The sequence below is a fragment of the Scardinius erythrophthalmus genome (genome assembly GCF_964197995.2).
Source record: "Scardinius erythrophthalmus genome assembly, chromosome: 4".
Classification (NCBI taxonomy): domain Eukaryota; kingdom Metazoa; phylum Chordata; class Actinopteri; order Cypriniformes; family Leuciscidae; genus Scardinius; species Scardinius erythrophthalmus.
In genome coordinates, this window is record NC_138224.1 from 17,968,013 (window position 1) to 17,980,301 (window position 12,289).

At 37.3% G+C, this 12,289-nt stretch overlaps 1 protein-coding gene across 50 annotated transcripts in view; it reads right to left on the minus strand.

The window, feature by feature from the left end:
* Window positions 1-394: 394 nt before the first annotated feature.
* The window catches only part of celf2 (cugbp, Elav-like family member 2), a 143,646-nt gene continuing 131,751 nt past the window's right edge, over window positions 395-12,289 (minus strand). For 5 of the 50 annotated variants that reach the window (XM_081363743.1, XM_081363735.1, XM_081363738.1 and 2 more), the window contains 6 exons: window positions 11,012-11,146; window positions 8,923-9,045; window positions 5,574-5,753; window positions 3,707-3,850; window positions 2,545-2,710; window positions 665-802 (listed from right to left, as the gene is read on the minus strand). In XM_081363743.1, the coding sequence (XP_081219869.1) occupies window positions 2,583-2,710; window positions 3,707-3,850; window positions 5,574-5,753; window positions 8,923-9,045; window positions 11,012-11,146 (710 nt within the window). In that variant the 3' untranslated portion in view covers window positions 665-802; window positions 2,545-2,582. Of the gene's footprint in view, window positions 803-1,228; window positions 2,711-3,706; window positions 3,851-5,573; window positions 5,772-8,922; window positions 9,046-11,011; window positions 11,147-12,289 lie in introns of those variants that run through there. The other 45 variants (XM_081363755.1, XM_081363759.1, XM_081363751.1 and 42 more) reach the window with 20 other exon arrangements.

The following is a 12,289-nucleotide window of genomic DNA, read 5'->3' on the forward strand; positions in this document are numbered from 1 at the left end:
CTTATCAAAAAACTTTACACTGCCTGAAAAATGTAAAAACCACGAGCAAGCTCTGAGAGATTCTAATATCGATCAGGCAGCTTTTTTTTTTCTTTTATTAAAACTGCGTGGAAGTAGTCTATTCGTCTAGAAACCAGCGCGGGTTTCTTACGGCAGGCCTCAAAATAAGAGTGTTGCCAACAGTAAGTCCCAACGCCAATCCCTGTATTGAACGTTCAAGTTTACTTTAAATGAATGAAAACAAAACAACAACATAAAGAGAGAGAAAAAAAAAATCTGACAAAAAAAAAAACAAAAAACAAAGAAGAAAAAAAAAGTCAAACGCAAAAATTCGTAATTGATTTGCCACAGGATTTTTTTTTTTTTTTTTAGGTTTTTTTCTTTCTGTTTTCTTAAAATGATGCTCTGGTTATGTTAGTAAATATACTCTGTCTCTAGAGTGTGAATGCAGCGTTTTCACATTATTATTATTTTTTTTTTTTTTTTTTTGTCTTTCCTCCCTTCCTTCCTTCCTTCCCTCCCTCCCTCCCTCACCAGTTAAATTGAAACAAAAACAAAACAAAACTAAATAAAAACAAAAACAGGCAAAAAAGCTCAAAATGAGGTCACATGCGAATTTTTTTCCAAAAAGATCAGGCTAAGATCAAAGTACAAAGATCAGTAAAAGGAGACCAGATTATGAGCAGGAGAACTCAGAAAGACATCAGAAACAATGACGGGACGATGAGACGTTTTTTTTTTTTTTTGTACGCCACGTAGACATGCTAGGCAAACGATGAGCATAGAGTCATGGAGATGAGTTCTAGGGAAGAAAACGGGAGAGGAGAGTTACACACACAGCTCCGGCACACAACTAACATCATTAAACCATGAGAACAACAAACAAACAAACAAACAAACAAACAGCAGCAGCAGCGCTATCAACCAGCGTTTCACCAACATCACATTAGCATTTTTAACTGTTTTCTTTTTTTAATCGTACAATACACAAAATTGGAATAGATTGCCAACACGTACATGTAAATGAGGTACTCACTCAAACACACACACACACACACACACACACACACACACACACACACACACACACACACAGAGTACAAACACACACTCGATCTCCACCATACGGACACACACCCAAAAGTATCCATCCTGGTCCGATCCGAGACCGCAGATGGATCGCCGTTTGGGAGAAACTATTCAGTTTTTTTTTTTTTTTTTTTTTTTTGGAGCGTACGAACAAAAACCAAACAGTACGAAACGAAATGAAACGAAACGAAAAAGAGAGATTTCACTTATGAAGTGCCACTACTTATGACCAAAGAGAGAAGAGGAAGAGAGAGTCGAGACAGAGATATGATGGGGACGTGACAGATGGGATTGTGGGAAATGGTGAGAGAAAGAAAGAAAGGAAGAAAGAAAGAAAACGAGGGGTTTTGTACGTGATCTCCTCACGCGTGTGGATTGTGTGGTTTAAGAAGACTAGCGGACGAGGCTCAGGATAGAGAGAGCACGACTTTCCAAACCCAATAACTTAAAAGATAATAAATAAAGTCCTTTACTTCAGAGGCAGTAGAAATTTTGTATAAAAATAGAACTGCATTTTTTTACAAATAAAATTTACAGGCCTGTGGCTTTCTGCAATTTAAGGTTTTTTTTTCTTTCGATAAACGTCAAGTTTTCAGTTCCCCACCCCTCCACATAGAACCTAGAATGCTTTATTCTTTTTAACCATCGACAGATCAAAATCTTTTTTAATGCTCTACACAAATTCAGTTGGACAAAGACCACAATCATCTGACGCATAAAAGTCGGACTAATTTTTTTTCTTCCAAAAAAAAAAAAAAAAAGACAAATAAAAAATAAAAAAAATAAAAACTGACAAAAAAATGAATAATAATTTTAAAAAAAAATCACTGAACATTTGACGGCAAGTATTTGTTGAGGAAGCTGTTTAGGCAGTTGTTGCCGTTGACTACAGAGAGGCCACAGCGGGTTTAACCCTTTCCTCTCTAGTGCCAGTGGGCCAAGGGTTCGAAGGAGCAGCAAAGCCCTGAACCGACACCAGAGGCCAAAGGGCAAAGGTTAATGTGCATATTGGTGCTTTTAATCATATCGGAACCTTCTCTACTTGTCTTTACAAGCCTCAGGTTCACAAAGAGAAACAAATAATACTTTATACATCGTTCCTTTCTGCTGTTGTTATCATCATAGAATGAAATAGCCACTGTATAAATATTTACTTTAAAAAAAAATCAAATAGTTTACACATGACCCAAAGTAAAAATAAAAAATACCAATAATAGCTGTTCATCCATCGCAAGTCATACAAAAAAATGGCGGAAATGGAAGCGTTCATGTGGAAAAAAAAAAGAGACAAAATAATACTGTTATTAATAAAAATTAAAATGAAAAAAAAAAAGCTGAAAAGAAGGTTATGGGAGAGTGGCTCCCCCTGGTGGTCAAAGGGTGGAACTCCCCCCCTCGTGCACCCCCTCCCCCCAGAGTCCCAGTTTAGTAACCGTGGCAGCAGTGGGGACTTACCCTAGCAGTGTAACATGAGAGAGGCCCTAGTGCTAAGATCAGTACGGTTTGCTGTCGTTCTTCGAGCGCTTGAGCTGGACTTTGAGACGCTTCATGCCGATCTGAAACCCGTTCATTGCCTGAATGGCGGCCTGCGCTGACACAGGATTGTCATAACTGACGAAACCTGCGGTAGAGGAAAAGGAGGGAAAAAAAAGATATATGAACAGCACAATGTCTTTTCGATCGCAAGTCATGTTTGGCGCCTGCTCCAATGCAACTAAACGATTTGAAACTAAATTGGAAAATCCATAACTATTCAGACTGAGAATGGAGTATAAAGCCCAGGACACACCAAGCCGATGTCAAAGAACTAGCGGCGGCGAAAGTGGACTGTGTTGTCGCCTCGCGTCTCGGCTAAAAAGCTGCGCTTGAACACACCAAAAGTACTAAAGGTGATTGTCAACTAGCTGTGCGTTCTGCGTCTGCGTCTAAGGCAATATCTGTCTATATCAGCAGGTATTAATATTCTATATTCGCCATTCAAAAAGGGAAACCGGAAACTTGGACTGCAGATATGTAAACTGTTAACAAAGCAGTGCTTGCTTATCATTTTGAATATCAATCACGCTGATCACTTTCTTCATTCCAGTCGGCTCGTTATTATGTAAATATCCGCGCGTTCGAATGCTCAGGTAAGATGATGTAAAATTATAACAGCCTTCTTACTGTACCGTCATCACTTTTTTGCTCGCTTTCATCACTTTCGCTTTTATTCTGATTCGCTAAGCTTAATAGCCAATCAGAGTTCTCTCTCTCTCACACAGACGCCGCCGATTCAACGCGATGCCAACAGTGCGATCCGACAATGCCGGAGGGCTTGGTGCGTCCCGGGCTTAAGGCTCCTGAATAAAAAATGCAAACAGACTACATAAAAACTAATATTATCTGCAAATATGCAACAAATAAATAAATAGTGTCAACATTTCATTTGGCACGAAAATGTTTTATAAATATAATGCCATTACTACCATAATTGTTAGTTATTTAAATAATCAATGTCCTTTTTATTGTTTAGTCCAATGAGTAGTTTAATGCCAAATAAAATACACCTAAGCCTTAATCGAATAACTGTCACTGGTAAATTCTGTGTTGTCTCCTGTGTTTGCATGTCAGTTCATACCAAAGCACTTGCTCAGATTGGTCTGTTTGTCGATAAAGACTTTGGCAGACACCACGTTTCCGAAAGGCATGAACATCTGTAGGATGTCCTGGTCCCCAAACTCCTGTGGCAGGTGGTAGATGAACAGGTTGGCTCCTTCAGGTCCTGTTTCACAAGCACAAAACATACACGTGTCCACGTTTAGTGAAGAATCCACAACTATAACGCTGCATTAAGGAATGTCAATCTATACTGAACAATTACAAATTATATTATTTACACTCCGAAACTGCCATCGTATTTACTATTATATATTAAAATAATATAATTTACTATAAAATAAACCTATAATAAATTTAAACAGAACATTTTATATTAGAGATCAACTAATACTGTTTCTTTTTGTTTCTTTATTATGCTTTTTTTTTTTTTCGTAAAGGGGTGGTATGATACCTTTTTCACAAGATGTAAAATAAGTATCTGATGTCCCCAGAGTGTGTATGTGAAGTTTTAGCTCAAAATACCCCACAGATATTTTTATATAGCATGTTAAATTTGTCACTTTTTGAGGGTTAGCAAAAACGCACTGTTTTTGTGTCTGTCCCTTTAAATGCAAATGAGCTGCTGCTCCCGCACAGGGGGCGGAGCTTCAAGAGTTTGTGTCCTTTTACCTCACACAGACATGCACTGAACATTTCAAAAACGTTTAGCCTTTTATGTTCAAACCGGAGTCAGACAATGATGGAGAGACTCAAGAAGAAGTGACAACATGTAGAAAGCAACAGGACATTTCTGAATGCTTAGTTGATAAATTTATGCAGCTGATGTGGAGTTAACTATCTTATAGTCATTGATTAGCATATTCTGTCATGATAATCTATAAATCGAGTTCCTGGGGGTGCGGTTTATGTAAATTTTAGGGTTGCTTTGAACTTTGAGCGTTGGAACTTTGCAGAAAAGAGAAATCATAATCAACCACCCCTTTAATCAGAAAGTCACAGAACTAAAAAACAAAAATGTATTCCTAATAAACAACACTTAAACCTTTCAGTTTTAGGACATATAAACAAACAAATAATCAGTATTGGTTATAAATAAAAGCAATATTGGTCTCTTATATAATATATAATATTTTTGATTGACACTGATTCACTTATGGATATATATTAATGACAAAAGTTGCACAAAATTTGTCAAGGCGAATTTGTAAAGCAAAACACAAATAACTTCCGGTCAAATATAAATATGTATATATGTATATGTGTAAATAAAGGTCAAATAATAAAGTATAATTAATCAAATGAAAAAAAAAAAAAAAAATGAAACTGAACATTGAAAGTGTATATTTACTAAATGTTGAATTATGAAATTACGTGTGAATATATTATATAACACATATAACGCTACGCTTGTACCATCTCAAATTCTTTAAATTCATCCCAAATTATTTGCTTATGGATATATATTAATGACAAAAGACAAAAAAAAAATAATTTGTCAAGGTGAATTTGTAAAGCAACACACAAATACTACCAGTCAAATAATAAATATATTTTTTAAATTAATTATTAATACAATATTAAGTTAAATACAGGTCAAATAATGAAGAATTTAATATATATATATATATATATATTCATTAAAAAAATAAAAAATATAAAAAATGGAACCGAAACATTTAGAAACTGAACATTTACAAATGTTTTAATTACGAAATTACGTGTGAAATGTTTTCAATTGAAATATTTACTACGTTAATAAACAACCATGTTCAATTGTAGACTCAATTTCTATTTTTTATTATTATTTTTATTTTTTACTTTTGTCATTGATGTAGCTCCATATGAACTGAAGTTGAACTAGTTCTAACTGTACGCTATGTCCATACCCTCTTTCTGGCTGCCCGCAGCGCTCTGTTGCTGCAGTAGGGACTGGCTGTAGAGGGTGGGCAGGGCGGCAGCCGCGTACTGTTGGATCCCTGAGTAGGCCTGTGTGAGAGCGTCCATGGGCCCGGCCGACCCGTTACTCAGACCCGTGCTGCCCAGCCCGCCGTTCAGAGCTGCCATACCTGAGAGCATGTGAGCAACTTTACATAAAACCCAACAATAAAGAAAAAAGAAGTGCTCTTACTCGTTAGAATTTGGACTCAGGGTGTGTTTCTACAACAAAACACAACACGACACACACAAAAACACACAGAACACGAAAAAAAAAATGACGACACTGGACAGAAAGTACAGCAAACGCTGCTTGTCGAAACAACAGAATCACGAAGGACACTCGACAGGACATTACGTCATGAACGGCACCCACTCACACACACAAACACACATATACAGTAGATACAGTACATAATAAACTGACCGGTGTATGCAAATGAGGAGCGCGGCCTACACATGCACACTAATGTCACAATAGCAGCACGAAACGATCACCACGGCGACCCTCAGACACACAGAAACATCTGACCAATCACCTTTTTAACCTCACACAGTGGAACTCTACATCTAATTATCTCATTATTCGTGTCAGCAATCTTGGCTGTATTAAAAAGGGGTTGTGGGGAAAACATTAAACTCTTTTAATAAAATACAAACACAACCTTGGATCCATTAAAAGCAGAAACCCTGACTGCTGAAACAGATGCACATGTGCTTCAGGGAGTAACTTCTGTAAACATATGGGCAGATGAACTTAATATATACACACACACATCACCGTTTAAATGTTTGGGGTCATTACTGACTTTTTTATGTTTTTGAAAGAAGTCTCTTATGCTCACCAAGGCTGGATTTATTTGATAAAAATATAAACAGTAATAATGTGAAATATCTATATCTTTATATATCTATATCTATATATCTCTATCTCTATATCTATACCTCTTTCTCTTTATCTCTCTCTCTCTCTCTCTCTCTCTCTCTCTCTCTATATATATATATATATATATATATATATATATATATAGATAGAGATAGATAGATAGATAGATAGATAGATAGATAGATAGATAGATAGATAGATAGATAGATAGATAGATAGATAGATAGATAGATAGATAGATTGCACCATAATCATATTGCAAGTACAATCCACCTTGAGCAACCTGGGGTTTGGTGTTTTGGTGGTCAAAAGCACGATGCTTATGGATCAAAAGCACGTCATGTCTCGCTTCCAGCAGGGATCAAACAACATCCTTTCTCATACCATCCCTGATCCTTAACTTATGATAGTAACAAACCTAGAGTTCGATAGAGCGATAGAGTTCAAATTCCTGTGGCATGAAAGTTATTAGTCTATCAGTTTGATAATCAAATAATCTGTCAGTTATTTCTTAAATTAACAGATTAATTGGATATTCCATTTTGTTCAAATCTCTCCTTGTGCTAATGATAGTCTATATGATGAATCAGATACATTATTTTTGTAGCTATGACAGAAAAAGAAAAAGAAAAAAAAAAGATTAGTAAAGTCCCTTGTGGCAACCAATATTCATAATGTGAAACAACAAAGCAAATCATGCTTATAAAGACTGATTCATGAGTATTTACTAACTGGCCTTTTGGCTTGACGGCCTGGAAACAATAAATGATGAGCGAAGTGCTTGGACGGCCAGCTCCCTCATTTATCCAGCAATAATTACAATACTGACCTTTTATATTCAATTACACTATACAGCCTCTTAAATGAGCACTGGGAGTGTGTGTATGTGCAAGAGAGAGTCATTTGAATGAATTTAAATTGTAGCCGCTCTGTTGAAGAAAACTTGATTTATAAAACTAGAGACCTGGCTAAAAGGTCACTGGTGGAGATAGAGATTTTGCCCGCGTGCCGACACACTGACATATACACATGCACAGGCCACAGTGATCTTTAGCTCGCCTATTCATACTAATTACATTCCGCAACGCCCATTAGGTACATTCTAGTATAAAATGAATAGTTCTGGTCTTGAATGCTGATTTGTCAATATACCAGTCGTGCTATAATACACAATGTGGTAACAGCTATAATGCCAAACATCTGCTTACCAGCCACTGTATATATCACAACACCCAACAGAAGCCAACTATTAACCTTAAGGTGCCGTTTCTAACCTATAATAGTTTTGAAAAACAAAATATGTTTTTTAATGAAACCTGTCTTTCCCATTGAAAGTCCATTCCACCAAAACTTTGGAGCTTTTAATAAACAGATTGTAAACGAAAATTGAGAACTAATGACATTTGTTCTTGCACGTCAATGAATATAAACTGTTTAATCTGACTTACTGCTCGATTCTTATGGATTACTTTTACGATGTATTTCTGAACAAGCTTTGGTGGAATGGACTTTCAATGGAGGGACAGAAATCTATCAGGTTTCATTAAAAATATATTTTGTGTTTCGAAGATGGACAAAAGTCTTATGGGTTTGCAACAACATGTGGGTGATTAATTGGTGACACAATTTTCATTTTTGGGTGAACTAACTCTTGCAAACGTCCATTTACTCACCCTAATACCGTTCCAAACCCATATGACCTTCTTTCTTTTGTAAAACACAAAATTATATTCTTCGTCAATTTTTCACCATACAATGAACGTCATTAGGGACCAAAGCAACATTGGACCCCATTAACTTTGACTATATGGCATTTTATTTGCTTTTGTGTTCCACAGAAGACTGACTTGTTTTCATTTTTGGGTGAACTATCCCTTGAGTACACATGTCGGACAGCACCTTCTAGCTCTTGATGGATAAGACTAGCCTACCTAACATAAAACAGACACATATACACAACATACACACACAATAGCGACAAAACAATTGCACGTCTATAGAAACACCCAGAGCAATGATTTAGCGGTGTGTTAGCATGTGTGAATGTGTGGAGGATGTGGCCGATTGGTGCAAACACACTCACAACTACAAGGGATGGGTTACATTTGTTTTGACTTAGCGAATGAATTTGATCAGATCTGATTTGATTTAACAATGAGGCATTTTACAAATCACACACACACAGTTTCAATATTTCAGCAGTACTTCATGTGAAAAATTCACCCAACAAACTCTCACTGAAGCCCAGAGAGATGCCCTTGCTTTAGTTGGCATACGTTCAGAGTAAATCATTAAGAAACATCCTCTATGTGTGTGTTTGGGAGACTGTGGGCATCTCTATGCGCAGTGGGCGGCTGGTATGAGATGATGTTGTATGGATTGAGATGGAGAGGCCGATGGACGGTAGTACTCACTGTTGACGCTACCTGCTAGTGCATTTATGTTATTGAGGCCCACGGTGGCCCCAGCCAGACCCTGCAGTGTTCCCAGAGAACCCAGGGAACCCATTGCACCCACGGAGTTAGCCGTGGAACCTGCTGTGGGGAAAGACAGACAGAGCGGGAAGGAGAGACAGGTGGAGAAATGGAAGAGAGAAAAAGAGAGATGTTTGATTGCACACATACAGTCGCATATGATACTGAAATGGTTAAAGATACATACATAAAAGCTTTGGTGGAGGTACACAGAGGGAAGGATGCATGGATGGGTGATTGATTGATTCATTGATAGATGGCAGCGCTGTGCGATATATTGAACATTCATGATATACTGTATTAACAGCAACTTTAACGGCAATATAAAATTATGCAACTTTGTGAATATTGCAATAATTGTATTGCGCAATTTATATGCACATTAGGTTTCCTAAAAAGGGTATCATCAGACTAAGGGGCTGTTTACACGAAACCGTTTTCAACTAAAAACGTAAAACTTTTTATGTGTTTTGGCTGACACGACAACAGCGTTTTGGGAGGCTGAAAACGCTAAGTTTTGAAAACGGTTTTCAAAGTGCAAGTTTTTGAAAACGGTCTCTGTGTAAACAACAAAAAAAGTAATCTCTGAAGACGATGACTGTGCTCATGCATATTACGTGTTCAGTCTATAGTGGTTCATCGCCATCTACTGGCCTGGCAGCAGAATTCAGCGTTTAGTCGTTTTAGCGGATCCGTGTGAATGGGGATTGTTTTGACAATGGTGTCGTCTGAACGCGGGAAACTCAAATGAAAAACTTCTTCGTTTTAAGAATATCGTTGTCGTGTAAACGTACCCTAATTTCGCAATCCGTCCTTATCTTGTGAGATTTTTTTATAGAGCCCAATTTAAATTTCAGTAGAATACATGTTGTTTGCATTGATAAGTTTGATTCGATTTTGTGAATCAGTTGAAACAGTCTGTTACAATGAATCAAATCAAAACTCACAATTCACTTTTCATGTATTAAAATGTTTTAGTAACTTTATTTGTACATATACAGTAAGAAAATATTGCTGTTTATTATTGTGTATTTTTACATATTGATGCATGCAAATGAAAATAAGTGTGGAAAGTGTTGAAAACCTCCATTGATTATTTAACAATTATTTTAATGCATTTTTTTTTATATTAATATACTTTTAATATATAAATATTTAGTAAACATTTTTTTATATTAAAATATTTTTTATTTTATTTTTCTATATCCTGCAATTTTAATAATTATTTTAATGCATTTTAAAAGTATTTATATACTTTTAATATATAAATATTTAGTAACATTTTTTTTTATTTTGAATATTAAAATATTTTTTATTTTATTTTTCTATATCCTGCAGTTTTAATAAAGTGGATAAGATGGATAAATGACCAGATGGATACAAGCATGATGCTTTATTGATTCCTAAAGGAAATCGGTTAAAATTTCAAACAAAAAAAGACAAGATAAGAGTCATCAACAATGAGGATTATTGCAATCATGAAGATGATGACGACAATAATGTTTTCAGAAAAGAGCAATACAATACAAAACATCCCTCGAAACAAAAGAACTCTTAAGCATATACAATGGTTTCCCTCTGCTTCTTTTGCATTTATGCAAGTTTGAATGAAATTTTCAAGCTTCAAAGCGAGACACAAAGAAGCTAATCTAACCGTAGAACCATGTGTCACACTAATGTGTCGCCTGCTTTCACATGTCAACTTTTTCCAAAAATGAGTGGAGCACGGTTAAAGCCACGGAGCACAACAGCTTAACGCCACACATATCGACACACTCTCTCAAACACAATGATGATGATGATGATGACCATGAACCATGATGGATGGTGCCAAGGACTACGCACACAAACACACACACACACACACACACACACACAATGAAAACTTAAGTTAAAAGAATTACGATGGAGGACGTTCAGACACCAAAGAGAATGACGAACTCAACTACGACAAATGAAGGGACAACGACTCTATGGTGGAAATGATACTGCTATCGAAGATGATGATGTTGGGACAGCCTCTGGTTACCTGGGCTGGCCAGGGCTCCCAGGGACCCTGTGCTGGAGGTCAGGGCGTTAGCAGTGGACGGGCTGGCCGAACTCTGCGCTGCAGCCGCTGCTGCTGCTAGAGTGGCCAGATTCTGCAACTGCAGAGCATTCATACCTGAAGAAAGAGAAAGTGTCAATGTCTGCGTGCATGTGTTCTGTGCATGCCAAACTAAAGGAACCACACATGTTCTACTGAATGCTCTACGAGTGCATGTCCTTGTGTACAAGAGTTAGTGGAGCTGTGTGTAGAGGCATTTGGTACAGAAGATCTGATTCTACGCGTGGGCTCTGGTGCATCTACCTAAAAAGAAACTCTAAAGGTGACTCTAGATTAACGTGTTTGGGGCACGGCTACATGCAGTGGCCATGGCGCCAACACACTGCGGGAAGTGGCTTGCAGCCAAGTTGGACAGAGATTGGAAGTGGTACAACAGAAAAATGTACGGCATGTGTCGTATATACACGCGAAATGTATATACTCTATACTATGAGGAAGCACACACACACACACACACACACACACACACACACACACACACACACACACAAACAGAAAACGCACAAGAAACACAAAAGACTTCAGAATTACAGAATTTGGTTTGTTAAGGAAGTGCACAAGAGAATTATAGCCCCTGCCCAAAATGTCGCTCTCCTACAAGTCCACAATATTGCGACTAACGTCCCAAATATTGTCTGGTTGTCGTCTCAAGTTTTGGCATGACGAAATGCAGGGAGATTGTGAGCACCCCACTGAAAATTAGAACTGAGAAAAATGGGACACCCTACAGTCTTGCAAGACGCCAAGTAAACATTAATGTTTGTCAATGGAGATGGAAAGCAAGGACTCAAAGATAGAATCCAAAGTCATTGTGAAAATATATATATATATAATATATATATTTTTTCCAAGCCTTATCCCTTTAGACAGCAGTAGCATGTAATTTGGATTGGTCAGACAGTGCTCTGGGGACGCCACGGCTGTCTGCCCTCCCAATCCACTGAGCAAGCAAGAGGAGTGCATTAAGAGTCTAATTAGCACATCACAGAAGGTGATTAGAGGCAGGAAATCTACCTCTAATTGCAAAACAAAGCCCAGGTCAAGATATAAGGGCAGAGATAAATCCGTAACGTGTTGCAGGTCCTAAACAGGCTCTCAAAACCCAGTTTACTTCCATAGCGTGGCATTTCTAGAAGAAATTGAATATTTAACAAGAACAAATTAAGAGAGAAAGTTGGGCAGGACCTGTTAAAAGTGGCC